The sequence below is a fragment of the Apodemus sylvaticus genome, chromosome 3 (assembly GCF_947179515.1).
Source record: "Apodemus sylvaticus chromosome 3, mApoSyl1.1, whole genome shotgun sequence".
NCBI lineage: Eukaryota > Metazoa > Chordata > Mammalia > Rodentia > Muridae > Apodemus > Apodemus sylvaticus.
Genome location: NC_067474.1, coordinates 74,022,563 through 74,049,543, shown reverse-complemented (window position 1 = coordinate 74,049,543; position 26,981 = coordinate 74,022,563). Strand labels below are relative to the sequence as shown.

General features: G+C 46.1%; 1 protein-coding gene across 1 annotated transcript; it reads right to left on the bottom strand.

Moving 5' to 3' along the window:
* Positions 1-683: 683 nt before the first annotated feature.
* On the bottom strand, positions 684-26,885 carry C3H9orf43 (chromosome 3 C9orf43 homolog). The gene is made up of 14 exons (XM_052176591.1): positions 26,178-26,885; positions 20,559-20,711; positions 20,305-20,449; positions 13,730-13,787; positions 11,950-12,050; positions 10,455-10,518; positions 8,961-9,124; positions 8,179-8,323; positions 7,728-7,815; positions 7,439-7,485; positions 7,203-7,245; positions 2,786-2,907; positions 1,351-1,414; positions 684-1,128 (listed from the first exon to the last, which is right to left on the bottom strand). Exons 1-14 carry the CDS (start codon positions 26,236-26,238, stop codon positions 923-925), a joined length of 1,461 nt encoding a protein of 486 aa, XP_052032551.1. The 5' UTR covers positions 26,239-26,885; the 3' UTR covers positions 684-922.
* Between the last annotated feature and the right edge of the window lie 96 nt (positions 26,886-26,981).

Here is a 26,981-nt window from a genome sequence, read left to right as displayed (position 1 = left end):
AAAAATCCACCTAAAACCAAGGTAGGAGGCTCCTAAGACTCTGGAATTCTGGGTCTTGTTTTTGTGAATACTGAAATTTCCCTGCAGACTAGATTTCTTAGAAAATGGAAAGCTAAGTTCTTCAGAGTTCATGTGAATTCTAGGAAAAGAAGAAGAAAGCAAGAGGGGGATGTGCAGATTAAAAGAGAACAGAACATACTGAGCAAGTGTAACTTAACGGACCTTGAATAATGGTGTAGTTTGAATGCTAATGTGACCATATCAACTATAAACAAACAAAAAACTTAGTGACACATGGAAACTTAAATATGCTTGGATATTTGAAATCAAGCAATCAGTATTAATTCTGTAGGATGAAATAATTCTTAGATGTTCAGTGATTTTTCTTTTAAAGATACATATTGAATTATTTGTGGATAAGATAAACTTTTCTTCAAATAATATACTTTTAGGTGGAAATACTACACAGTGATTGTCACTCAATAATGGTGCAGGTCCCACTGCCAGAGAGACCTATCTCCAGGGACGGAAGAGCATTTAGAGAGATTGTGGAGGTTCCCATAAGCTGAACCCAGCTTCCCAGCACTCCAAACACTTCTGAAAAGAAATAAAGGGGACGCCCCCAAAAAATAACAGACACAGCAAGTGCTACCTCCTCTCTTCCTGAAAATAGAGAAAGAGTCTTTGCTGGAAGGGGTTGTGTTTAATGGTGGAAAAGCTGCCTATATTCCATGGGATTAGGGCTTTTTCTCACTTATGTTGGAGGTTAAGAAGTAAATGAAGAATGCAGGGTGTCTAGGGCCTTGTCCTACTGGAGGATCCAAAGAACAACGTTCTCTCTCTTCTTCCCTGTGTCCGAGGTTGTTGTCCTCAGAATACCAAGAACTCTTCTGGCTCAGGCTGCCCCAAGTGATGATTTGAGCTAAGCCTCACTCTGTGCCCTAGAATAATGGCTTTCCTCTTCTTCCTCCTCAGTGGCCTGAAGAATCCTCAGCAATTTGAGGTCAGGGTTCCAGCCGGCAGTGTCCACAGTTTCATAAAGGTTCTTGGGGCTATTGTTTTCGCTGGAAGCCTCGAATCCCTCCTCCTCATCAAGGTCCTGGTAAATTGTTTCATATAGTTCGGGACCTAAAAGAAAACCCAACCATTAATTGTATAGCAGATTTCTCCCAAATGACTGTAACAAGCAGCATTTCAGGAAAGAACAGGATCTCTTTAGGACCTCCCCAAAGGATAAGGGCTGTGCTCACACCTACAAACCAGACCCCATTCCTGAAAAGCCAGTCACCCTGACTAGCACAGGGTCAGCTCTCCCCATGCTCCAGCACTTACTAAGACTGCTCCACTTACCCTCCGGACTGGTGTAGTAGTCTGTGTAGTAGCTGCCAAAATCATACGCCTCTTCTAAGGAAATCTAAGATTCATTAGGGTAAGCAAAAGAAATGTGAATTTAGACCTTAGCGAACCAAAAGAGTTTTCTAAAACACACTTATTTTGGGGAAATTAAACATCTAAGACAGGATTAAAGATCCACTTCCTGGAACTGAAAGCAAGCCCATTTCACAGACTAACCAGATGAAACTAGGGCCCACTTCTCCCCATTTCCAGAAGTCAACTAAGGGAACCCTGCCTCCGGAGATGGCTGCCAGAACAGCCGCTGCTCTCATCAAGAGACAAGGTCTATGTTTACGCCTGGGAATCTGAATGGAATGGTGACTTCTTCAACCAATAAATGATATAAGAAGTAACACTGTTTTAGCTCTAAGTCAATCACTTAAGGAGCAACTAGAAAAAAATGACTAATAATTAAAGAAGAAAAAAAAAGCAGGCTAGAGGGATGGCTCAGCATTTAAGAGAAATTGTTGCTGTTGTGGAGTTTAGTTCCCAGCAACCACATCAGAAAGCAAACATCTACCCACAATTCCAATTCAAACTCCAGGTGATCTGATGCTCTCTTGTGGTCCCTATCAGCACTGCATATCCATGATACACATTCTCTTCCTCTCCTCTCCTCTCCTCTCCTCTCCTCTCCTCTCCTCTCCTCTCCTCTCCTCTCCCCTCCCCTCCCCTCCCCTCCCCTCCCCTCCCCTCCCCTCCCCTCCCCTCTCCCCTCCCCTCCCCTCCCCTCCCCTCTCCCCTCCCCTCCCCTCCCCTCTCCCCTCCCCTCCCCTCCCCTCTCCCCTCCCCCCCCCTCCCCTCCCCTCCCCCTCCCCTTCCCCTCCCCTCCCCCTCTCCCCTCCCCTCCCCTCTCCTCTCCTCTCCTATCTGTCTCTGTCTGTCTCTGTTTCTCAGCCCCTCTCTCTCTCCTCTCTCTCCTCCTCTATCTCTAGCAATGCACATACACATAAAATAAAATGTGTTTTTAAAAAATAGAAAATGACTAGTTTGTCGTTAAGCATCAATAAATCACTTAGAGAGAAATCATAGAAGAGAACACAGGCAACTATGCTAATAACCCCTCCCAACAGCACTAAATGACCTCAAGTAGGACGAGAATGACTGTCCAGTCAACCCATAGACTTATTAGAAGAAACAACACATCATGGACTAGACATGGTGGCATGAACTTGTGATTAGTCTTCAGGAGGCTAAGGCAGAAAGATCAAATCTGAAGTCATCCTAGGCTACTTAGCAAGGTCTAGGCTAGCCTGGGCTACATAACAAGATCCTGTCTCAAGAAAAAACTAACTAAATAGATCATCTATGCTTGTACTTTGGGGTAGTTTGCTACACAGTAAGAGATGGTTGAAACTAGGCCCCAGCAGAAACCTTGGTGTATACTCACACGTCTCTCTGTGGATGTTTTCTCCATTTCCTCCTCTTCCAACAGCTTTTGTTCATTTTCCTGTTCTGCTATTCTGAGTCTTACATCACCCTGGAAGAAATGGCTTGGCATGGTTTCTTCCCCTGGAACAGAATCAGCAGGGCATGGGTCTCCATGAGTGTTGAAGGTTAATGGGTGTAAGGCTTGTTTGTAGTGTGTGTGTGTGTGTGTGTGTGTGTGTGTGTGTGTGTGTGTGTGTATTTTCATGTTCCTCCTTCAGGAAATAGTCTCCCTGCCAAGTTTATCAGAAAACATTCTCCCTGCCATAGTTATCAGGGAATATTCTCGATGCCAAGTTTAATGACTCCATGATAATCAGAGACAGCATGAATCCAGAAAGGGTGTGTCTATGTCTTTAGCAAAAATGGTAAATACTGTGACTTTCAGGAAAGCCCTTAGGGCTGTGGGAAAGAACTCTAGAAACATGATTTTAAATATATATAAACAGGATTTCTCAACTCTGCAAAATATAAGGATGCGATATGAATTATATGAGAGACTTCACGGACCTAAAGGAACAGGGGCAGCTCCACTAGGAACCAATTTGTCAGAAATATATTAAGGAAAGAGATGAAGAGATTTGGGGAGTGGTGATCACAGGGCAAGATCCCACCCAGCTAAGTTTATTGTTTGTGCTTACAAAAGCAGGCAGATTCCAGGTCAGCCTGGGACACAGAAAGTTCAGGTCCAGGTTCAGGCATGGTAGGAATGGTAATTTCAGGACAGGATCCCACCCAGCTGGCTTATTGTCTGTGCTTACAAAGGCAGGCAGATCTCTGAATCCATTTGCAATGTTAAGAAAAATGTGCTTGCTGTCTTCTCCTGAGAGTCAAGAGACTAAGGTCCAAAAATTCTGATTAGTGGAATAATCAAAAGGGAACCTGAGGTGAAGGGTTGAAATGATAAGTAAATAAAAGACCGGGCTTTGGTCTGTGAGAGCTGAGCTATTTGGATGAGCTCTCTGGAGATCTCCAGAGAAAGCTGTCTTGAGCAGAACAGAGGCTGTCTGTCAACTTGTGCCCACAATTTGACTTCAAGTCATTTCTTTTGAAGATCTCAAACACCCCTTCCTCAGAACCCCTCTCAAGCCAAGGCTGGTCCTTGGCACTGATGGAATTATGTGACCTAGTAACACAAAGCCAGTTCAGTCTTCTTATTGGTACATGTCCCATTGCTAGAATTCTAGCTGACCCCTAGAATAGCACCCTATTCGGAACAAGATAAGACCTTGGTGGTAGTGGGGACTGGGACGTTGTAAATTCCTTTTTGTCAAGGTATACCCTCATATCTATTTATGAGTTTCCATGTGATGTTTCAAAATATGCACACCTTCTGTAAAGCCTACTGGGCTCTATTTGTGATCTTGTTTACCTAGGCTGTAATAGCATTGGCTTGAGACTAAAAATAAAACTAAAACATATATTAGAACCAAGTACCAGCTGTGGTGGTACACACAGAACTCAGGAGGCAAAGGCAGGGGGATTTTTGAGTTCCAGGCCAACCTGATCTACACAGCAAGTTCTATGCCAGCTGGGACTATACAGTGAGACTCTGCCTCAAAGAGTGGGAAAGAGGGCTGGAGAAATGGCTCAGAGGTTAAAAGGACCCAAGTTCACACCCCAGAATACACACTGCAGCTCATAACCATCTGAAACTGTAGTCCCAATGCCTTCTTCTGGCCTCATCGGGCATCACATACACATGTGTGGACACATGGTCCACAGATATACATACAAAACACCCATAAACATAAAATTAAATTTTAAAAGAGAGAGACCCAGTCCCAGCTCCTTTTGTAGCCATTGCTGGAGTGGCAGGAACCAAAAGAAGTCTAATACCTTCACGACTTCTGACTAAAGCAATTATCATAAAAGGCATTTCAGTGCATCTTTGCACATTCAGGGGAGTGTCATGTCTTCCTCAGTTTCCAAAGAACCGAGACAGAAGTATGTTCATTGTATACCCATCTGAAAGGACAATGAAATTCATGTTCTACAAGGACATATTAAAAGTCATCAAATTGGCAAAGCAGTCCAGATTTTCAGAAAGAAATGTGTCATCATTGACTAGGTAGTGTGGATAAAAGCCAATAGCATAACTGTTCACGTGGGCACTCACCCCAGCAAGGTGTCATCACCAGGCTAAAGCTGGACAAAGACTGAAAACAAGTTCTGAAATAAAAGCCAAATCTCACCATGTACAAAAGGAAATGGCAAACACAAAGAAAGAACAATTGAAAAGTGCAGAACGAAAGTAATATTACAGGTAAGCTGCATTCAAAACTGGTCAGTGAAAGAGACAGGCAGAGACAGGGGCGCCCAGGATTCCTCAAGAGGTGCAGAGTGGATACCTGCAACCATCAGCACCAAGAGAAACTGAAGCTGCAAGTCAGGGGTGGAAGTGACACGGGTGACTCCTGTCATCCCAGTGCTTAGAAGCAAGGAAAGAAGAATCAAGAGCTCAAGTTCCGCCTGACCTGTACAGTGAGCGCCAAGCCAGCTTGGGCTACACGGTAGGACCCTGTCTCAAAAAGCAATCAGGGAGCTGCTAACTCTGTTCCCACCTGTTACTAGCCCTCTTTTGAGAATGTGACTTGTCCTTCTCTGGTGATATCCCCAGCAGACCTATCTTCATACAGAGCCTCCGTTGTCTCTTTTACTCACGCTGTTTTCTCAACAACATTCTTAATGAGCCCAACCTCTCATTTCTCAGTTTTCTCTAGACAAACAGCTTCCAAGCGGTCTGTTTCGTGTTGGCTCTCTACAAGCCCTGAATCTCATCCAAACTTCATACTGGCAGCACTGGAAAGCTTTAACAGACATTAAAGACAACTCCAGAAATTCTAATCTAAAATATGTAGAGTTCAGGCTGCTTATTAAGAGACTTAAAAGCCTCTCAGTTGGCTTCAGTGTGCAGCCAGGGTAGACCTACTGCCCTGAGCAACAAAGGCCAAATCCTTGTGCACAGCCCTCGTCCCTCTCCACACACTTTCCTAAGTCCTCACAGCTACACTAAGCAGGCACACTCCTCTCCACAGGGTACTCTCAATCCTGGGAATTCTTTTCCCATACCAGGAAGCCACACATGTTAAAGACCTAATTGACAGACCTAAAGACCTAAACGACCTAAAGACCTCTTCTGTGAAGCCCTTCTCCACTCAGACAGGATAGGCCACTGCTCTAAGACCATAACTAAAGAGGTACTCCGGTCACCCAAGCAAGACAGACAGCTCTTGTTGGAAGAAGCACAGCAGTATCAGAACAGAATTGTGGGCCAGATGGTGGTGGCGCACGCCTGTAATCCCAGCACTCTGGGAGGCAGAGGCAGGTGGATTTCTGAGTTTGAGGCCAGCCTGGTCTACAGAGTGAGTTCCAGGACAGCCAGGACTATACAGAGAAACCCTGTCTCGAAAAAACCAAATCCAAAAAAAAAAAAAAAAAACCCAGAATAGAATTGTGGAAGTGGTAGTGATCACCCTGAATCTGAATCTGAACTCACCTTGGACAAATCTACTACTTCCAACATGAAGCTCAGGACCCTTTGTAGACCTTCAGGCTAACAGATGTTGCTGATTCCAGAGACAATAGAGAGACGTGACACAAAGCAAGAGGTCTCAGGTACCTCTCGCCTGACTCCACTCAGGACCCCAGATTCCAGGGGGAATTCTAAAAATCCTGTTGTTTGCCGAGTGAAGTCAGCAACACACAGTCTGAACAAGGAAGAACAATCTTACAAGATTCAAGGGGAGTTTTCTTTGGCCCTTCCCACTCTGCATTCAAGCTGGGAAATGCCAGCCAAACAATGCTACGTGTATCACTCCGTCATAAGAGATCAGAGCTCCGAAAAGAGGTGTACTATTCTAGGTTTCAACATGAACACTAGTCAAAAAAAGATTGCCTGTTGAGTATTGGCTTCTGTTAATACAATGTGTTGACTGCCAGTTGAACCCCAGAACTCACCAGCTCTTAGTGTGGAAGCCAGAGGGCTCTTGAGAAAAGGATCTGTCTATGGACCCGAGTTTCCAACCCTCCTGCCCCAGCCTGTGACGACGTGTGGTACAGGCATGTGTCACTACGCCCCATCCTCACTCTGTTCTTTCTAAAGCAAGGTCTGAAGAAACTCCAGCTGTGAGTCAGTCCTCTCTCAGATGTGAAAAGGCCAACAGCCTAACCTGCTTGTTGAGTGACTACCCAGTTAGTTCAAAGATGATTTGGGGTGGGCCAGCTGGCCAGACCAAACTTTCCCAGAACAGTTCTGAATGCCTGACAGAGGTAAGTTTCAAAATGTCAAAAGCATGCTTGACTTCTGCTCTTCACCACAGTCCAGGACTCTTCTCGACTAAGCAAATGGAGAGTTATAAATGTCGACATATACATACCATACCGGCCTGCCACATTTCTCTTGCCTTTCTTCTTAGCCTCCTGAAACCAACATGAGAAGGAACTGAATTAGGACTTTGGGAAGTGAAGAAAACTTAAGTAAAAAGAAAGAACTTCAAATGACTGTCAGCACAATCTCATACCCACAGCCAGCAGTCAGGAGAGAACCCTCCTCTGAGGTATCCCTTCCCAGCCAGCGCCATGCCCACATCCCAAGGCTTCCCTCCGACTCTACCTGTTTCTGAAGAGAGGTTTTTGCCTTCCCCTGCTGCATCAAGAAATCTGGTAACCAGAAAAAGATGTCTCAGTCCTCTCCCCAGTGATATCTCACACTTTCTGCTAGGCTGCCTACAGTGACTGGCCCCACTCTGCTGACTCTAATTCCCTGACCAAGCAAGAAGCTGTTTAGAAACTGGAGTCTCCTGAGTTCTTCACATGCCCCTGTGTGGCTGTGGCAGGAAACAGAACTGAACAGGGACCACATGACATTAGAGAACTATGTGGTGCTGAGGGGAGTGTGGTACCTGAAGACCCAAGCCCAGCGGGGCCCTCGCCTCGCCTCAGGTTGCGGCGCAGCTTCCTCAGACGGTCAGGATACCGCAGTGATGGTCTCTGCAAGTGGTGGGGTTAACAAAACACCTCTCTGTGTGCCTTTCTTTGCCCCAAATACGTGTATCTTCCTAGTCTATAAACATTTTTTGAGAAACCAATATTTGGCAGCATGATTGTACCAATATCCAAGGACAAAGGAAAAGGAGTTGGAAACAGAGTCCAGTGGAAACCGAGGCATCCCTCTCCTTGCCCATCCCCCTACACTGACTGCCACTTCCATACAAACCAGCCCGCAGGTCTCCACGGTCCAGAGTAGCAGAGCTGAACAAAACCAATTCTGCTAGATAAACAGAAAACCAGTTCTGCCGTGAAGACCGACAGGCTTGATCTTCTCTGGGCCTCCTTGAGGTGCGTGGCTCTTACTTGCAGGGTGAGGCGCTGGATAGTCAGAAACATCTTAGATGAGATAGCACTTTCAGGTCGGCTCTTTTCCAGGGGAAGACTCTTTCTAATCTTGGACAACTCGATCTTCACCTCAGGGCAAACTGATCTCTCATGTGCCAAGATGCTAAAGGGGACAAAGACACCCAGGCAGTCAGCAGCATCTCTTCCCAGAGAGCCGGGCTAAAGAGAAAGACAAAGGGGGCAGATGTCTGAAGACATTTCCCTTTTGGCTCTAGAAAGGCTTGCACAGCCTCCCTTGCTAATGCAATTCCCACTCAACTAGCATGACCACGACTGAGTCTCTTAAGGGCTTGCTGGATGCCGGGCTCCTATGCCTTAGGTCACTAACCCTTTCCAGCACCGAAGGGCAGAGGTTATTGCCCTCCTCAGTGTGTAAATGAGGAGAGCTAAGCAGAAATGAGCTCAATAAGTTACCAATATTCACAAAGCCAGTTAAATTCAATATACAATTCAAAGGTGTCACACTACAAACCACATACACCATTTGGTCTCCCAAATGGACAAATGACCATAATTAATCTGTGAAAAAAACAACAACAAAAGGAGAAGAGAATTTCAAATGAGAGTGCACATTATGTGCACTGCCCAAGCGCAGTAGATGGTCAGCATTGGATGACGGTGGCAGTGATGATTGTCACCCTGCCAGTCAGTAAACACAGACAGGGTCTCAGCTGGCCCCCTGCTCTCCTCAGAGCACATGGTTTTGCCTTGCTCTCTCCACCCGGCTCCACAGTGCTCACCACTCCTTCAGTAGGTCCTGAGGAAGCATGTCCACCTGGGCCCATAGTGGTATTGCTTCAGAACTCAATTGCTCCAACAGTTGTACTGGGGATGGGGGAGGCACAATTGCCGCTGGACTTCTGGAGTACTGCCTTCCAGGGTAATACAGAGATGGCTTGCTTTTCTGGAAGAGAAACAATGCAATGAACTCTCTAAGTGTCTTTGTCAAGCCTGTTTCTTCTCGCCAATATTCCATCCAGACAAATGAAGCTCCTTCATTCCAGACAGTGTCAATTTGATTGAATTAAAAACACCGAGGGTGGCAGGCAGCAGGACTCAGTGGTAAACAGCCCTTGCTTCACAGACTGGAGCCCATGATGGAAGGAGAGAATTGACTCCCAAGAGTTGTCCTCTGATGTCTATACCCATACCATGGCACACATGTGTTTACACACACACACACACACACACACACACACAAATAATTATGACGATGATGATAACAATAAATAAAACCGTTAAAGAGATCAGTGAAGCACCCTCTGGAAGTGTCTGTAAGGGCTCCGAGGCCCTTCCAGGAGTGTAAGGAGTGGATTGCCCTTGAATGGAGCCACAATATGATGGAGAAGAACTGGGAAGCAGTTAGGGGACGTGGAGCCTGGTTGGCAGCAGTAACCATCATCGGGACACATGCCCTGAGGCCACAGCTCTTGGGACACATGGCCCTGAGGCCACAGCTCTCCTAGCTGCTTCCTGCACCTCCTTCTCCCTGCAGTCAGTCTAGCAAGGCCTGAGTGTCCTCTGCTACCTGCTCCTACCATCCCGACACTCTGCCAGGCTCAGGAGGCAGAGCAAACATGTGAGTGGACAGAAATCTCTTCTCTTGTGAAATTTCTCTCAGGTATTTTGGTGCCAGCCACAACAACAACAAATAACACACAGGCCTCCTTCAATTTTCCCCACCTCTTCTCCATCAGGAAGGACACCTGACTTCTCCCTTGCTGGCCCTCTAACATCCTATTCCATTGAGATCAAGCCAAGATCAATTTGCTTTTCTAGAGAAGTCATTCCTTTATCCACTGAACAAACCAACAATAACCATCTAATGAGAGGCCAGACCGAAAACTGAAGTGGAAATTGGCTAAGGAAGGAAATGGGGCAGGGACTGCTTTGAGGGACACAGGCCACATTTACCAGGAAGGCAGGTTTGGGGTTGGAAACCCAGATCTTAATAACACCTGGTCCACTGGAATACTGCCCCATCACACTGGGTATTAGCTTGCAGCTGACAAAAGTCTTTCCTGGATGGCCAGCATTTCCTCTGTCCTTGCTTCAAAGTATTCCTTACCTTCCTACAGAGAGTAGATAGGGAAGGGATCTGAAGCCGTCTGTAGCTATTCTTAAAGAAAGTGTTTCTTTTACCTTTGTCCATTCATATAAGAGGCTGTGTTACGGATGGGGAAAAACATCAACCCCACAGAATCATTTCATGAGGGACAAAGCACGGAACTCACCTCTCCCAGTTTCTTTCTCCTCTTCTTCCCAGGCCGGCTGGAAACATCAGTCTTTTGAGCTGGTCTTGAAATAAGAAAAACCAGAACTCATTCCCAGATATGTTTAACTAGAGACACTAAGGCTATCTGTAATGACAAGCCTGGAGCTGGCAGGAAGCTACAGGTTTTCTTCTTTTATATACCCACCGTTCTATCCCCAGCCCACCTTCCTCACATTTCCTTTACATGAAAAACAAACTTCTATGGCTGATGTTGGTGACAGTGTAATGTACACACACAAATGCATGTGTAAGGAAGGACTATTTGGACACAAAGAGAAAATGGGGAAAAATATTCTCAAGGTTGCTAAAAATTAGGAGGCTGCTTTGTCATTATGGTTTTAACTTAGCCGCTTAACAAGAAATGGAATATCAGTGATTGTTCAAGAAAAGCCAATGCCTTTCCCACAGTTGTCAGTGCCAGCTAGCCTCTGGGCCCCCCTCTGCTGAGACACACGTCTGACATACTGTTCATTCTGTATCAGTGCCCTAGGCCTCGGGGTCGAGATCAGAATTTTATATGTTTTACTGAGGGCTCTTTTCCTTGTTTTTGAGGGGAAACAAAACAAAATAATAATAATAAAAAAAACCACATGTTTGGTTTTTAAGTGAGAGTCTTTTTTTTAACATATATTCATTGAGGGGGCTGAGGCTATACATGCCACTGTACGATGCGGGAGTCACTTCTCTCAGTTTACCCACGCGTGTTCCAGGGACCAAACCCAGGTCACTGGGATTGGTAGAGAGTGCCCTTGCTTGCTAAGTCATCTCATGGGTCCAACACTTATTTCTCAAACCTCACAAACAAATTTCGCTTTGGGAGAAAGGACATCAAGATGGCTTAGCAGGTAAAGGTGCCTGTCACCAAGCCTGCTGCTAAGTTTGGTCCCCTGGAAACCGCATGGTGGCAAGGAAGGAGGGCACCACCTACTGCAAATTCTCCTCTGACTTTCTATCCTAAGCCACCCTCTGACTTCTGCATAGGCCCCTTGGCATACACCTGCCCCTTAGAAAATAAATGTTAAAAACAAAGTGGGAAGCCACGCCCGACTACTTGAGCTTGATCTCTAGACTCCCTCTCACATGGCAGAAGGAGAACCAGCTTCCACAAATTGTCTTCTGACCACTACACCTGCGCTATGACACATATGTATGCATGTATATATAAAACAAATAAATGCAGCAAGTGACCTGGTCCACCCGTCTATGCTATTTATTTCCATATGGAATTTGAAGTAGAGAATTCCCACAGCACGCATCTCCCAAGACATCTCGACAGAACTGCAGTGTAGTAAGAGGCAGAAGCAAGTCTTGATCACTTCCTGTGTTTGGCCTGCTGCTGCTTGTAATGAGATCGCTAAGAAGGAGATCACAGATGGGAGGGGGTATGCAGAAGACCACAGGGAGTCTAAGGAGCGCAGGCGCTGAGGCCTCTGAGTTCTAGGCACGGTGCTTACCTCACGCTCTTCTCCGTTTCTTCTGGAACCCAGGTTACAACCATGCTTCTGACATCTTCAGAGAAAGGAAGTTTTGCTTCATTCAGATTCAACACTGAGAGCTAGAAACAGAGGAGTAATGGGATCTGAGGCCCAGCCTCCTGCTGAAACTAAGCTCCAGGCCAAACACTGCCTTGTTATGTTCACCAAAACAAACTGGTGATTCAGAAAATAATTTTAAAAAAAAAAGGCATTTGTGTGGCTGGAGAGATGGCTCAGTGGTTAAGAGCACTTGTTGCTTTAATGCGGGTTTGGTTCCGACCTTACATGGCAGTACAGAACCATTCATAACTCCAGCTCCAGGGAATCTGACACCCTCTTCTGACCTCCACAGGCATCAGGCATAGACACAGTACACATACACACATGCAGGCAAAATACTCATACATATGAAATAAAATAATAAAATTGAATTGAAGAAAGAGACATTTCTAATCCCCCAAATCATCTTCAGAGTCTTCTACCCCCCTGCATCAAACACCAATACACGTACTTCTCAAGGGGAAGAATTTTCAGACAATAACCTTCCTTGCTTCTCCATGACATTAGTATAGAATTTAGGAAACCCAACCCATCTTCCCTGAGGATGGAGATACTATCCCTTCTACCAGTCTACTGCAAAATCTCAGCTCTCCTGCAGGTGAGGCAGCCTGAAGTCTGGCAGCAGAGATATACTGAGTACTGGTAAGCAAGGTTTCTTCCTGTATTTCACCCTGTCTATAATTACAGATAACCAGATGAGTTAACGTGTTAATTTCTCCCACCCTTGGCACTGATCACACGGCACCTAGGGTTCAAGGAAATCCTGTAGATCCTTTCGCCCATATTTCATTTAAGATTTTTTTCCAAAGTTATCAAGAAAAAAATCTTTTGCCTGCTGATCAGAACTGACTTGGGAAGGCAGAAATGGGCTCGAGGGCAGCTCATCTACACAGTAAGTTCCAAGGCTATGGGGGCTACATAGTAAGACCCTGTCTCAAACAAAACAAAACAAAACAAAACAAAACCAAAAAGAAGGAAGAAAAGGAAGGGAAGGGAAGAACAGGACAGAAAGTATCAAGATACTCCTTTTGACTGTAAAAATCTAACTGTGGTTTTTTTTAGTTATATAAAATAATGAATTTCATTATGACATTATCATATATGTATATAAAATCTGTCTAACCATGGATCACAGTTTTTAAAGTTAGAAAGCCACCAGACTAGATGAGCTTAAGGCCCATTTTAAGCATGACATTTCAGCAGCCTAAGTTCTCTCCTTACGATGAGAATGTCTGTTTAAAAGCTGAACTCGTTCTGTACAGACAGATCGGAAGTCCTCCCTGATTCCGAACACTCACAAATGACTCTGGGGTCTCTGAAGACAATGTAGCGCGTGAAGCTGTCAGCACAGAGCCTCGCTACAGTCAGGACCCAGCACTAGACAGTTCTTACCAGCCTCTCAGTCAAACTACACCTTGAATGAAGAATAAGACTGGGGATGGGGAGACAGTCGGGGAGAAGACCCAGGTCTGATTCCTAGTTCACAACCTTCTCTAACTCCAGCTCCAGGGGATCCGAGGCCCTCTTCTGGCCTTGGAGGGCAGGCACCAGGTACCTACATGGTACATATACATACATGCAGGCAAAACAACCATACAGAAGAAAATAAAAATGTTTAAGAAACAATAACATCGAAGGCAAAATATCCCCACAAATAAAGAGAAGATGTAGAGAATGCAACTTTTAAACTGTGACTTACTTTGGGAGGTCTAGGAGAACGGCTTGTCACATCTTTGTCACGCAAAGCTTTCCGAGACCTGGAAAATAGATGTTCCAAGCATAAAACAAGAGACAAAGGGGGGAAAGCCAATGGAACAACAAAGTTCATATTCTGAAGAAAACCCATCTATTTACTATAAAGGCCCTGGATTTTTTTTCCTGGATTTTTTTTAAAAGATTTTATTTATTCTTTTATATATCAACAGCACATTGTTGCCGTCTTCAAACACACGGGAAGAGGACATCGGATCCCATTACACCATGTGGTTGCTGGGAATTGAACTCAGGACCTTTGGAAGAGCAGTCAGTGCTCTTAACCACTGAGCCACCTCTCCAGACCGAAGGCCCTGGATTTAATACTGTCAATAAACACAGGTCCCCCTCCACGCACATCACATGGCACTTTATAACTACCTGTCTCATCCAACTCAATCTGTAGTCCAGACCCTCTCTTTGTAGCTATGCAGAACTAGGCACTGCGCCCTAAATAACAGTGCACTGAGGGCCAGCAAGATGGCCCAGGGCAAAGCACAAGCCTGCCTCCCTAACCTTGATCCTAGACACCCACGCTGGAAAATTAGAGCCAGGTCCCTAAAGTTGTCCTCTGACTTCCACATGTGCAGTGTCATGCCCAGACGGTTGTGTACACACACACACACACACACACACACAGAGAGAGAGAGAGAGAGAGAGAGAGAGAGAGAGAGAGAGAGATCCTGTTGTGGGTTTTTTATCATTTGCTCCTTATTTTTTATGAACGAAACAGTAATATGGAGGTGAAAACAAAGACCCCACACATCCTGGCTCGAAGCCTCTGGGACGCAGAGCTCGACTCCACCCTTAGTTCTGCAGTTCAGCTCCCTCTGCGCTCATGGCATTCCTGCCCAATGCTCCTGAAGAGCGGCCTCTCCCTGGCAGGCCCTGCCTGGTTTGTTTGTTTGTTTGTTTGTTTGTTTTGGATTTGGTTTTTTTCAAGACAGGGTTTCTCTGTGTAGCCCTGGCTGTCCTGGCTCACTCTGTAGACCATGCTGGCCTCAAACTCAGAAATCCGCCTGCCTCTGCCTCCTAAGTGCTGGGATTACAGGTGTGCGCTGCCACCTCCCGGCTGCCCTGCGTGTTTTATTCCTGTCGTTTAGAAGTTTCTCCCTGACAGCATCCGCATGCAGGCCTCCTCCTTCTGTGCTGCTCGAAGTGCAGGCTGGGGTCTGATGCTCGCTCTGCAGATGGGGGCGCCCTAGATTAGGAAGCCTTGCCTGCGCTCCCACAGCTCAGTGGCAGTCCTTTTAGGACATTCTACACTGGATACCCCTGACTAATGGGTTTTCCCTCCCCAGCTAAGATGAAAGCCTTTGAGCACAGACACCATCTCACTCCCAGGAGATAAAGAAAATCCTGGGGATCCCTGCATCCAGCCTGGACCCCCACACACACACTGCAACTATATCTGTGAACTGCATACATGACTAAACAAAGGATGCTGTGACTGCTGCTTTCAAAGGGGCGTAAAATCCAGGTGAGCGAGTAGGATGCAGGGCTGGGACGAATGCACGAGCACGGCAGGAACAAGCACTGCAGCAGAGTCAGCGCTCAGGGAGAACGGGAAGGGGTAGAACTCAGCCTTGCGAGTGGAGGAGGTCATATTCAGTCCTTCCACAGGGACCTGAGCTTCCACTCGGCCTTGCACTGCTGGAGACACAGGAAGGAAAAGATTGCTAGGGTTCCGTCCTGAGCCCTCTGCTGCTCTTAACCATGAAGCCATATTTCCATTCCTCAGCACTGGCATTTCAGCGAAACAAGACTGTGAGCTGAAGTCCCACTCCCAAAGCCACAGTGACATGAAGGAGTCTATAAGGCTGGCTGGCTGGCTGGCTGATTTTGTGATTATGGAGAGTTGGGATGTTACAGGTCCACAGCCAAATTTTCCCAGGCTATCTTTCATTCCTTTTATAACCATTTGCTGTCCAGCCCTGTGTCTGACCTAACATGCCTGTAACCATCAGGTGAAACCTTTTGAGATCTATTAACAGATCAATAGTTTTCACCCACCCAAAAGCTAAGTAGGAATGTCATCTCAGTGGTCGTGGGGGTGTGTGCCTTTAATCCCAGCACTCAGAAGGTAGAGGCAGGCAGATCTCTGTGAGTTTGAGATCAGCCTAGCTTACAAATTTAGTCCAGGACAGCCAGAGCTCTGTTATACAAGGAAACATCCTGTCTTGACACCTATTGTCCCCACCAAAAAAAGAAAAGAGAAACCGAAAAAAGAATGTCATCGTAGAGCATCCGAGACCTACCTCAGAGATCTCCCCTCACAGATCTCCCCTGCTTTGTTTCAGGCCATGGTCAGTCATATTTGCCTCAAGGATGAGCAACCTTATTACATTCCTTCATGTTGTGGTTGTTGTTTGAGACACAGTCTCTCTCCATAGCTCTGGATGTCCTGGAACTTTCTATGTAAGCCAAGCTGGCTCCAAACTTACAGAGTTCCACCTGCCTCTGCCTCCTGAATGCTAGGATTAAAAGTTTATGCCACCACACCCAGCTTCTATTTCCTTTGAAGTGAGAGCTGTTTTGTGGCAGCAAACAAATCAATAAAAGGCCAAAAAAAAAAAAAAAGGCCAAATCAAATGATGGTAAAGGTGTACATGGGAAATTTTAAATGAAGTGCTCACTTCTGTGAAAAAGCAATTCTTAAATTCAAACTGGACAACAAGGAAGAATTATCTGTGGGAGGATCTAAAGCAATTCTGCCTTCAAGGGACATTGGGCAATGTATGGATGTGTCTTAGGTTGTCACGGCTACAGGTGAAGTAGTGCTGGCATGCAGTGGATACAGACAAGAACAAAACTCAAAATGCGCTGACACACAGCCCAGACTCTAATAATAACTCTCTGACCCAAAGTCATGGTGGGTAGCCAAACACCAGTCTAGGGAGTGAACTGTAGGTGCCTGAGCTCTGGGGTGGGAATTGTGGAGTACGTGACAGAAAGGACAATATGGCTGGAACCTACTGAACAAGGAAGAGAGACACAAAAGACTCCGTCCATCGAGAATGCAGGACCTCCTGTGGCAGTGTCTTAGTCAGGGTTTCTATTCCTGCACAAACATCATGACCAAGAAGCAAGTTGGGGAGGAAAGGGTTTATTCCACACTTACACTTTATTACACTTCCACACTGCTGATCATCACCAAAGGAAGTCAGGACTGGAACTCAAGCAGGTCAGGAAGCAGGAGCTGATGCAGAAGCCATGGAGGGATGTTTCTTACTGGCTTGCTTCCCCTGGCTTGCTCAGCCTGCTCTCTTATAGAACCCAAGAATACCAGCCCAGGGATAGCACCACCCACAAGGGTCCCTCCCCCCTTGATCATTAATTGAGAAAATACCCCACAGTTGGATCTCATGGAGGCACTTCCTCAAGGGAGGCTCCTTTCTCTGTGATAACTCCAGCCTGTGTCAAGCTGATATAGAACCAGCCAGCTCAGGCAGCTTAAGTCACTCTGGGGACTTAATGAAGCAGAACAGACAGAGTGGGAAGATTGCTGGGGCAAAGCGCTGGAGACAGCCAGGCACCATCAGAAAAGCCAGTTTGGCTCCGAGAAAAAGTTGGCATTAGAGAGCAAGGAGGGCCGTGACTAAAGCGACCCTCTAAAGCAATACATAGGTGAAAGGATCCGTATAGGCTTAGGACCCCAGGACCAAGTTCTAGAACAAGGAGATTTATTTGCCCCAGAGGGACAAAGGCAGGTAATAATAGATGAAGCTGGGAGACAGAGGACAGGGAGAGGGGAAGAGAACAAGGGAGAGGGGAGGAGTGTGGGACCATAAAAGGCAGCCTGTCTTCCGTTGAGCTAGGTGACCCAGCAGGTGATCCTACAAGGGAAGGAAGGCGTTTGCCACGCCCCCAGACATTAGGCTCCTGACAGGAGGCCTCTGCTCCCCAGAATTCTGTTACCAAGGCCCCAAGTACCTCCATAGGCTAAGGACTTGACCACAGACAAGTTCAAGACAGATCTCCATTTTAATGAGGTACCTAAAGGCCTGAGGGCTTAGCCAATTAAGCTCTCCTTCCCAGACACTCCTCCCTGCAAAAGGTATTTAACCCCAGGCCCGCCCTGAGAAAAGGGGGTACAGTTTTACTCATCACATCTCTCCACCATAACAATAAATGCTTTAAAACCATGGACTGCCTCTTCTCATCCAGATCTGCTGTGCTGGAGCAATGGAGCAGGTCTTCCTCGAAAGAGCCTCGTCTAACCTCCTGCAGGAAGGGTTCTCAGAGCTTCCAGCCATGGTCACCACCAACGAGCAAGCCAAAGACACTTTCCTCCCCATGAGAACCAGCCAGAGCTCTCCTCCCACCCCTTTCCTTCAGCCGGGCTAGAACCCTCCAGCAGGCCTCTACTCCGTCTTCAGCTCTTCTGCGACATCCAGCGGCGTCTGTGGTATCCAAGAGCTAGAACCTGCTATCCTCAGCCTCTGTGCTGCCTGGACCCCCCGAGCCCAACTCCAGCAGGGTCTGTGAGGATCTCAGACTGTGCCTCCCCACCTCCAGAGCGGGGGTTCTGCAGCTTCTCACAGCCTGACGCCTGCCAGGTGCCTCCTTGAGTGACCCCTAGCCCTGTGGTGGGCTGGACCGGACACCACTTTTAACCCACAGAGGAGTGTTTGTTCTTGCCTCTGGATGGGGGGGGGGGGGCATGTCTCCAAACTTCTGGCTACTTTGTGGGTTCCTTTTTCTTCCACCTTTTTCCTCTTCTTCCCTCCCAATATCCCAGGACTAAAGAAAAAGGGATAGAGGGGAAAGAGCAACAGTATCAGACTGCTTCCTGCTGATGGGAGCACTGAGTTTCTTGGGGCAAGTTTGATCTTTGTCGTCAGAATATCTAATTTCTTCTCATCTCTTTGCACACAACTATAACATGTGGCTGCCAACCAGCTACCTCTGTCAGTGCTCTAGCATTTATATAGTCTCTGAAAAGTCCCCAGAATTCCAAACATCAAATACTTATCTGCAAAAATAATCTGCAAAAAAATATCTGCAGCTGGCAAAAATCACATCCCTGCTAGAGAATGAGGCAAATCATAGTCAGCTGCTGTGGACAATCTGAAGCAGCCCACATCCCACACCTGGGATTAAAATGAAAATGCATTCTTATAATATTTCTGTGTTTTTAAAGAAACAAAAATTCTCACTACAATGGCACCCAGGAAAATGGCTGTTTATAAAGGCAAAGGGGAAAGCATCGTGTTAGGATGAGGTATTTAACTGAGCATGTTTAGATAAGGGGCTTCCGTTTGCATTATTCTCAGAAGCTTAATCTGTTGGTCAGAATGGCAAAGCATTGGAGGAGAGAGGCAGGCAAGCAGAAGCCCACACAAAGTCACGTGGGAACAGTCTAGCACAAAGACTGAGGCAGACAGCAAGAACACAGAAGGAAACCAGATGCAGCAGCAACTGACAGGTAAGGGGGCTCTCTGCAGTGCTGGTACACGGGGCCTGGCAGGAGCAGAAGTGTGTTCTGGGCCTGTGTGCAGACGACGTGGGGCCCAGCGTAGGTCCCGGCTGGATGTGGAGGATGTCTTCCCAGGGCTCGGGTCCTAGTGAGTTAGAGATAGTCCTAGTCCACCTTAAGCCTGAGACAAACTACCAGATTGCTTACGTGGATGAGAGAAAAGAAACCACTTAAAAGGTGCCCACTAGTGCTTAGACTCTGGGCAGCAAGGCCTTTGAATTTTAAATGCTGAGTTTTCCACAGACACTTGCACTGCAATTTCATGTTTCAGCAAAACTGGGTCCCTAGACTCCTGGACTCTGAAAAAAAAATGGTGACAGTGAGGAGACCTTGTGAAGAAAAGAGGGGGGGGGAGCGGGCAGGCAGGCATGTGGGTGCTGCTCTCTGCTGACCTTCAAAGGCTGAAAAGGTTGCCCTATTAGTAGCAAAGTTGTGTCCTGACACTTAAATTCATTTGCTGAGTTCCTAAGCCCAGTACTTCAGGTTGTGAGTATATTTAAAGACAGAATCTTTAAAGAGATAACTAAGGTTGGATGAGGTCCTGTGGGTAGGTCCTCACCCAATAGCACTGGTATGTTTATAAAAGGAGATTAGGGTTAAGACACACCAAGACCAAGGGCCACAAGAAGCCTGAGGGACGTGAAGCCAACTCCTAGGAGAGGGGCCCAGAAAGAAACAACTCTCTGTCTCTTGAATTCTGTGACGATGAACTTCACTAATTATATCACCCAGGCAACAGTACTTCACAGTGGCAAACCGACGAAGCTCCCCGCTGCCCTTCCACGGGGACACTTGTGGGCAGTTTCCTTGGTCCCCTCTCCCCATCTACCACTCACTTACTTTTGGATAGGTTGCAATTGGCTCTTTTGATTTTAATAATGCCAGAGATCAAACCCAAAGCCTCATACATGCTAAGCTACCTCCCCAGCCCTCAGTGTCGTCTTTTAAATGTAGCCTTCTCGAGTCATCTGCATGGATAAGAGAAGTACAGACTTGGGATTTGGAGACACAGTTTGCTAAGGAAAGAGTCCGTGATAACTAACCTGCTCTGACGTTTGGAGGCTGGTTTTGATAATGAGGAACGATCCTTGGGGAAGGTAAATTCTGATGGTTGTCGATGAACCACCGTCTTCTGGGTCCACAAACAGGTATCCGAGATATTTATAACGGTGAGTGTCGGGAGTTTATCTGAGAAAGCACACCAGAGCAAAGCATAACCTACTGCTTGGAGAAAAGAAGCCAAACAGAAACAGCATAGGGGCTCTGTGGAAGAGACGAGAGAGGTTGGCTAACACACCTTCAGTTTCCCGGGGAGATTTGGGGGATGTGTCCAGGATCCTAGGATGGCCCCTCTCAATCCGTCGGAGAGATGCCCAGCACTGTGGGTGCTGACAACCTGACAAGGTACAGACGGCTTCGTCCCACTGGGACTCGTCCTCCACATTAATAGCTATAAACAGGTTAAGACAAAATCCAATCTTGCAGTATCTAGTCCTCTGGAAAATTAGCAGCCACACACGTAGGGGTTATTATTTTTATACCTTACACAGTCATGTGGTCCAGATTTCAGTTTAAAATAAAATCATAGACTTTCTATGGAATCTATATAAGTAAATGGTGGTCACACAAAAAACAAAGACTTGAGAAACAAGCAAGTATAATGGTACTGTGAGCTCAGATGGCAAGTCTGGGAGACTCTTCAAAAGCCCTTCTAAAATGCCACGTCAAGTGACATGAGACTTACCCATTCAGCCTCCGTCTCATCTGGAAAATGACAGGTCTGTTTCAGTAACTACAGCAAAGACTTTACAGATGTTTACAAACCTGCTTAATGCCAGGCTGTTGTGGTTCATGCCCTTATTCCCAGTGCTTGGGAAGGCAGAGAGGCAGGTAGATCTCTGAGTTCGAAGCCAGCCTGGTCTACAGAGACAGTTCCAGGACAGCCAGGGCTATACAGAGAAAATGTGTCTGAAGAAACCAAAACAAGCCACATGTTGGCATACCCCTTTAATCCCAGCACTTGGTGGCAGAGGCTAGTGGATCTTGAGGCTAGACCAATCTAGCCTCTAGAGTGACTTCAAACAGCTATGCTACATAGAGAAATCCTGTCTTGAAACAAACAAAACAAAACAAACAAAATGCTTACTGCTGAATACGGTGGGGTGTCGCACACCTTAATGTAAGGGGAGAGGTTCTATTGATAAAGAAGGTCTTGTTCCCCAATTGGTTCTGGACTTGTCAATAAAGAAAGCCAGGGGCCAATTGCTGGATGGAAAGTACAGGTGGGTTTTGAGATCCCAAGAGAAAAAAGAGACACAGAGAAAGAGAGGGGGACTTTTTGTCAATGTTTGGAATGAGAGGCATGCAGCAGTCATGTAAGATCTTGGGGCAGCTAGGGCCTGAGGCCTCTGCTATGGGCCGGTGGCCAAAAATGTTTAATTTAATTGGAACAAGCCACTAAATTTAGGGAGAGGGAGAAACAGAGATTATAAATTGATAAGGGCATGGCGTTCCAGGCAGGAGGTATCTGTGCCCAACAATTGTGCCACAAAAGGCAAGCAGTAAAGTGACAAGCTAAGTGTGTGTCCTTATCGTAGAACTCAAGGGTCTTGGGTGGGGCTGGTAATGCAAGCTCTCCTGGAGCAAGGGTCCAGGAGTGGGTTGGTGGGGCAGTCAACTCCCAGAGCATAAGGAAGCTCGGTGAGAGCTGGGGGTGGCAAACCCCAGAAATAAGCCTGTGGAATAGAAGGAGCCAAGGGGCCAGAGAACAGTAGCTCCTGGGCAGCCAGGGTAGTGTGATTTTTAAAACTACACACAACTTCTTAATCCTAGGATTTAGAGGGCAAAAGGAATCGGATCTCCATTGGGGGCCAGCTTGGTCTACATAGTAAATTCCAAGACAACCAGAGCTGCATAGTAAGACCCTGTCATCTCAAAAAAACATACACATTTTGTTCCAATAATTCAAAATAACTATCAGAGTCAAATGCTCAAACTATAATCCCAGTGGCCCCAGGAGCCTGAAGGAGAAAAATTAATAGGAGTTTGAAGTCAGCCCAGGGTACATGTGTTATGAGCTAACCTTGGCTATAGCATGGGATCTCTGTCTCAAAAACAAAAGCAAAAGCAGAACCAGGGAAATGGCTCAGAGAGTAAAAGCATTCCTGATAATATGACTAAACCCACATGATTGAAGGAGGCAACTGACTCCTGCAAACTGTTCTCTGGCTTACACAGAGGGTGGGAGAGGAGGGAGGGAGGGAGAGGAAGAAATATGAATTAATAATATTAAAAATTGGGGGAAAAAACCAGCAGGACTGGGGAGCTAGCTCAGCGGCCATGCAAGTGCAAGCATGAGGACCTGAACCCAGCCCCTCGGCTGAACCCACATAAAAGTCAGGCATGGCGTGGTACCCATAACCTCAGTGCTGGGAAGGCAGACAGGAGGATCCCAGGGCTTGTTGGTCAGCTAGGCTAATTGCACTGCAATCTCGAAGTTTAGTGAGAGACCCAGTTTCAAGAAATAAGATGAAGGGGCTGAAGAGATGAGTTGGCCGTTAAGCACTGGCTGCTCTTTCAGAGGACCTGGGTTCAATTCCCAGCACCCACATGGCAGCTCACACCTGTCTGTAACTCCAATCCAGGGAATCTCACACCTTCATACAGATATACAGGCAGGCAAAACACTAATGTGCATAAAGTTGAAAGAATGTGAGAGAGAGAGAGACAGAGACAGAGACAGAGAGACAAAGAGAGACAGAGAAAGAGACAGAGAGAAGAGGAGACAGAGAGACAGAGAGAGATACAGACAGTGGAGACGTGATTAAGGAAGACACCCAGTATTGACTTTTGGCATATACAGATATGGATACGGATATGGATACAGATATGGATATGGATACAGATACAGACACATATTTGCATGGTCAAACATACTTGTACACACATGAATGTGCATTGCAAACACACACAAAAAATGAAAAAAAATTAAAACATCAGCATCTTTTTCCCCTTCTTTTATCATTACAAAAATGCTACCATCTTTGAAAAGTCTTACTAAATTACAACCAGTAGAGCCAGGCATACAGCTTTAATCCTAGCACTCTAGAAGGCAAAGGCAGAGGCAGGCAGACCTCTATAAACTCAGGGTCAGTATAATCTACGTAGCAAGTTTCAGGCCAGCCAAGGCTGTAGAGTGAGACCCCATCTTAAACAGAAGCCACCAACAAAAACTTAAAAGCAATGAAATCGCAGAAGGGCTCTCTAGCTGGCTCAAGCCTTTGAAGGCTTGCCTCACTTTTCAAACACTATGACCATCACAAAATGCCCACTCCCTGTGAATGGGTCTGCTCAGACTGTGAATCACATGGTCACTAACTTTCCATCTACTGACCATGTGGCCTTAAACAAGTCAGCTCACCCTCCTCAGCCTGTTTCCTCGGGGTCCTACATAAGACTGTAGGGAGGCTGGAGAGATGGCTCAGCAGTGAAGAGAACTGGCTGCTCTCCCAGGGCACCTGGCTTTGATTCCCAGCACACATGCCGTGGTTCAGACCTTCTGTAATGTCAGTTCCAAGGGATTGGATACCCTCTTCTGACCTCCACAGGCACTGTATGTGTGTGGTACATATATGCAGGCCAAACATAAAATGAATTTTATGTGATATGCATAAAGTAAAAATTAAAACATTTAATTGTAGGACTACACCACACACACACATCAACAATTAAAGAAAACGAGAGGGGAATAGTAAGACGCCAGGGATATGAAGGAGGAAACGGGGGAAATGAGGGGCTCTGATTAGGAAGGGAATGGAAATAAAGCAATACAGGAGGAAGGAAGATATAATAACAGGAGACTGTCTACAATAGTCACAAGGAATCATAGTTTCACTATCTACCTAAAAATGCCTATAATACACATAAGTCAGTATATAAATGTACATATACAGTTTAAGTGAAATTCCCCATCGGAGCCTAGAGTGCTCCCTGTAAGAGCCATAGACCTTAGACAACGCCAGGTAGGAGAAGCCCTCTTTTTAGTTGTTGGTCAGGGTTGTCCAAGAGACTTCCAAAACATTATAGGCTATTACTATTGCCTTTGGTTACCCCCAAAGGAGGAAAGGAAGTCCCTATTACTGAAGATACAATACACTTCCGACAAGGGGTTCAGATTAACCTGAGAGCCTCCTCCCTGAGGACGAGCTTTCATAGCACCAGAAGGTGCTGCTCAGGCTTCCAAAGGAGGAACCAACAGTCAGTTCTACCCAGCTATGGCGCCTACAAACCACATCAATGACCAGCATGTGCCCTAACTCTCAGGTTGCAATAGAGGCACACATACCTTGGTGGGAACCAACAGCTCTCTAATAGATCTTCAGACCCTGTTCAACAAGTAGGAAATCATGCCTGGTACTAGAAGCCTTGTCATTCACCCAGGGCTAGTGAAGTCATGGATCTTAAAGGAGAACCTACAAGTATCTATTTACTAAGCCAGGACAATCCCTAAGTACACTCTAAATATTCATTTACTAAGCCAGGACAATCCCTAAGTACACTCTAAATATTCATCCTTATACCCACAGAGAAGTGCAGTCCTCACCACTCATCAAGGAAACTTCTCTTTGCATCTGACAGAGGTCGTTACTGAAAACAACTTCCAATCAAAATGCAGTTATAAAGCCTGGTTCCTATGGATACATCAGCAACACAACTCCTCCAGCTAAGTAAGGCTCAGTCAGGGACCATTGTAGAAGGAAGGGCAGAAAGATGAGAAGAGGCAGCGGAGCAAGCGTTCTGCTGTGAGACTGTAAATGTCAGAAGCTGCACTCATGAAGTCCCACCAACAGAACTGCCTAACCATGAGCTGAACAAGGCCAAGGCCAACAGACATTCTGACAGAGAGGAAAAGCTAAGGAGACCTCAACCCTAGATAAAGAACCACAGGCAACAGGAATGCAGAGGTCGGCAGAAATAGTCTACCCAGGGAGGATCATACGAGGCCTAGGAACTTAGCTGAGCAGGCACTTTGAGCCAATGTCTTAAAAACTGAAATGGTCCATAATGTTAGATTTCTGGCTTCTCTCCTAGATCAAAACGCCTGACAGTACCAGTTCTAGCTAAGTAGTAGTTGGAACTAAGGCTTATGACATCTTTAGCTGGGTGGTGGTGGTGCATGCCTTTAATCCCAGCACCTGGGAGGCAGAGGCAGGCAGATTTCTGAGTTCAAGGCCATCCTGGTCCACAGAGTGAGTTCCAGGACAGACAGGGCAACACAGAGAAACCCTGTCTCGGGGAAAAAAAGAAAGAAAGAGAGAGAGAGAGAGAGAGAGAGAAGAAAGAAAGAAAGAAAGAAAGAAAGAAAGAAAGAAGGAAGGAAGGAAGGAAGGAAGGAAGGAAGGAAGGAAGGAAGGAAGAAAGAAAGAAAGAAAGAAAGAAAGAAAGAAAGAAAGAAAGAAAGAAAGAAAGAAAGAAAGAAAGAAAGAAAGAAAGAAGAAAGAAAAGAGAGCAGAGCTTTAAACCAGGCCTGTTCTTTCCACCAGAGCAGACCCTCAGCACTGCTCACCATCCCAACCCTGTTGGCTTGTGTTCGTTTTTGTTTTGTATTGTTTCTCCAAATAGGGAAATATTTCTTTGTAATGTCTCCATCAAAAATAAGAAAACAAGTTTTGGAACAACATGTTTTAACACACACACAAAAGTAAAAGAAGAGAAAGAAGGAAATAATCCAGTATTAGTTCTCAGTAGGAGTATTTTCTGTACTTACTACGAAAATTATACAACTTAAAGCAACATTGTAAACATAAAATGAAGTGATGATTTTGATAAGAAAAATGTACGATGAATCACCTAATGGATTAAAAAAATATAACTTTAGCATGCGTGTTTGAATGAGAATACAATGCATTATTCTTACAATCAAATGTTTCTTGCCCTTTCAGTACCGAACCAGTCCAAGCTGAGCTCCGAAGTCTCATCAGGCGTCTTTTGATATCACCCTCGTTACTGCAGTCCTAGTAAAGTAATGACATTTTTTAAACGAAATTTTAGATAACACTTATCCTTAATACAATTATCACCAAGTTGTGAAGGGAGTAAGATTAAAGAGAGACAATCCTACTGCATCAATCAGTGCAGCAGAATTGAATGAAAAATCTACACTGAGTTCTGAGCCAAAAAAAGTGTGGGGAGCACTCAAATGCCAGTAGTCCGCGATTTCGCGGGATCAAAGATTCCAAAGGGTTGTGTTCCGAGCCTCTAGAGACAATGCTGAGATTGCGCGAAAGCGCTCCGAAGCTGCGGCCCCGCCCACCTCTTCTGGTGAGGCCCCGCCCACTCGTCAGTCCGAGTCCCGCCTCGCCGGGCTCAGTCTACGCCTACCCTTTCCAAGCAAGGCACCAGGCCACACGGTTGCCTAGCAGCGGCGCATGGCACGATGGGAGAATGGACGGAAACCTCAGAGAGTCAAACTTAGTTTGGTGCGAAAGCTCCAGCGATGTGTAGTAAAGAAACGAGCCTGAAGCGAAACATCCAGGATGTGGTGGAGGCGGATGGAAACCTCAATACTCCGAAACCATTGCGACATGGAAAACTGGGCTACATTCGGGACATGTGGCCGGGTTGATGTAGCAGAGAGGCTGTGGTGCGCAAAGCACTGTGGGACACTGGTAACGTGGGGTAGGACGGAAGCCTCCGAGGGTCATATCTTAGCGACGCGGGA

Bases quoted from the DNA above. Each gene is read 5' to 3' on its own strand.
- C3H9orf43 (XM_052176591.1), bottom strand. From the start codon at position 26,238: ATGAGACTTCGGAGCTCAGCTTGGACTGGTTCGGTACTGAAAGGGCAA. The intron at 12,051-13,729 runs GTAAGTCACAGT...CTCTGTTTCTAG, and splicing joins GTTCTCCTAGACCTCCCAAA to CTCTCAGTGTTGAATCTGAA. The intron at 10,519-11,949 runs GTAAGCACCGTG...TCTTATTTCAAG, and splicing joins GAAACGGAGAAGAGCGTGAG to ACCAGCTCAAAAGACTGATG.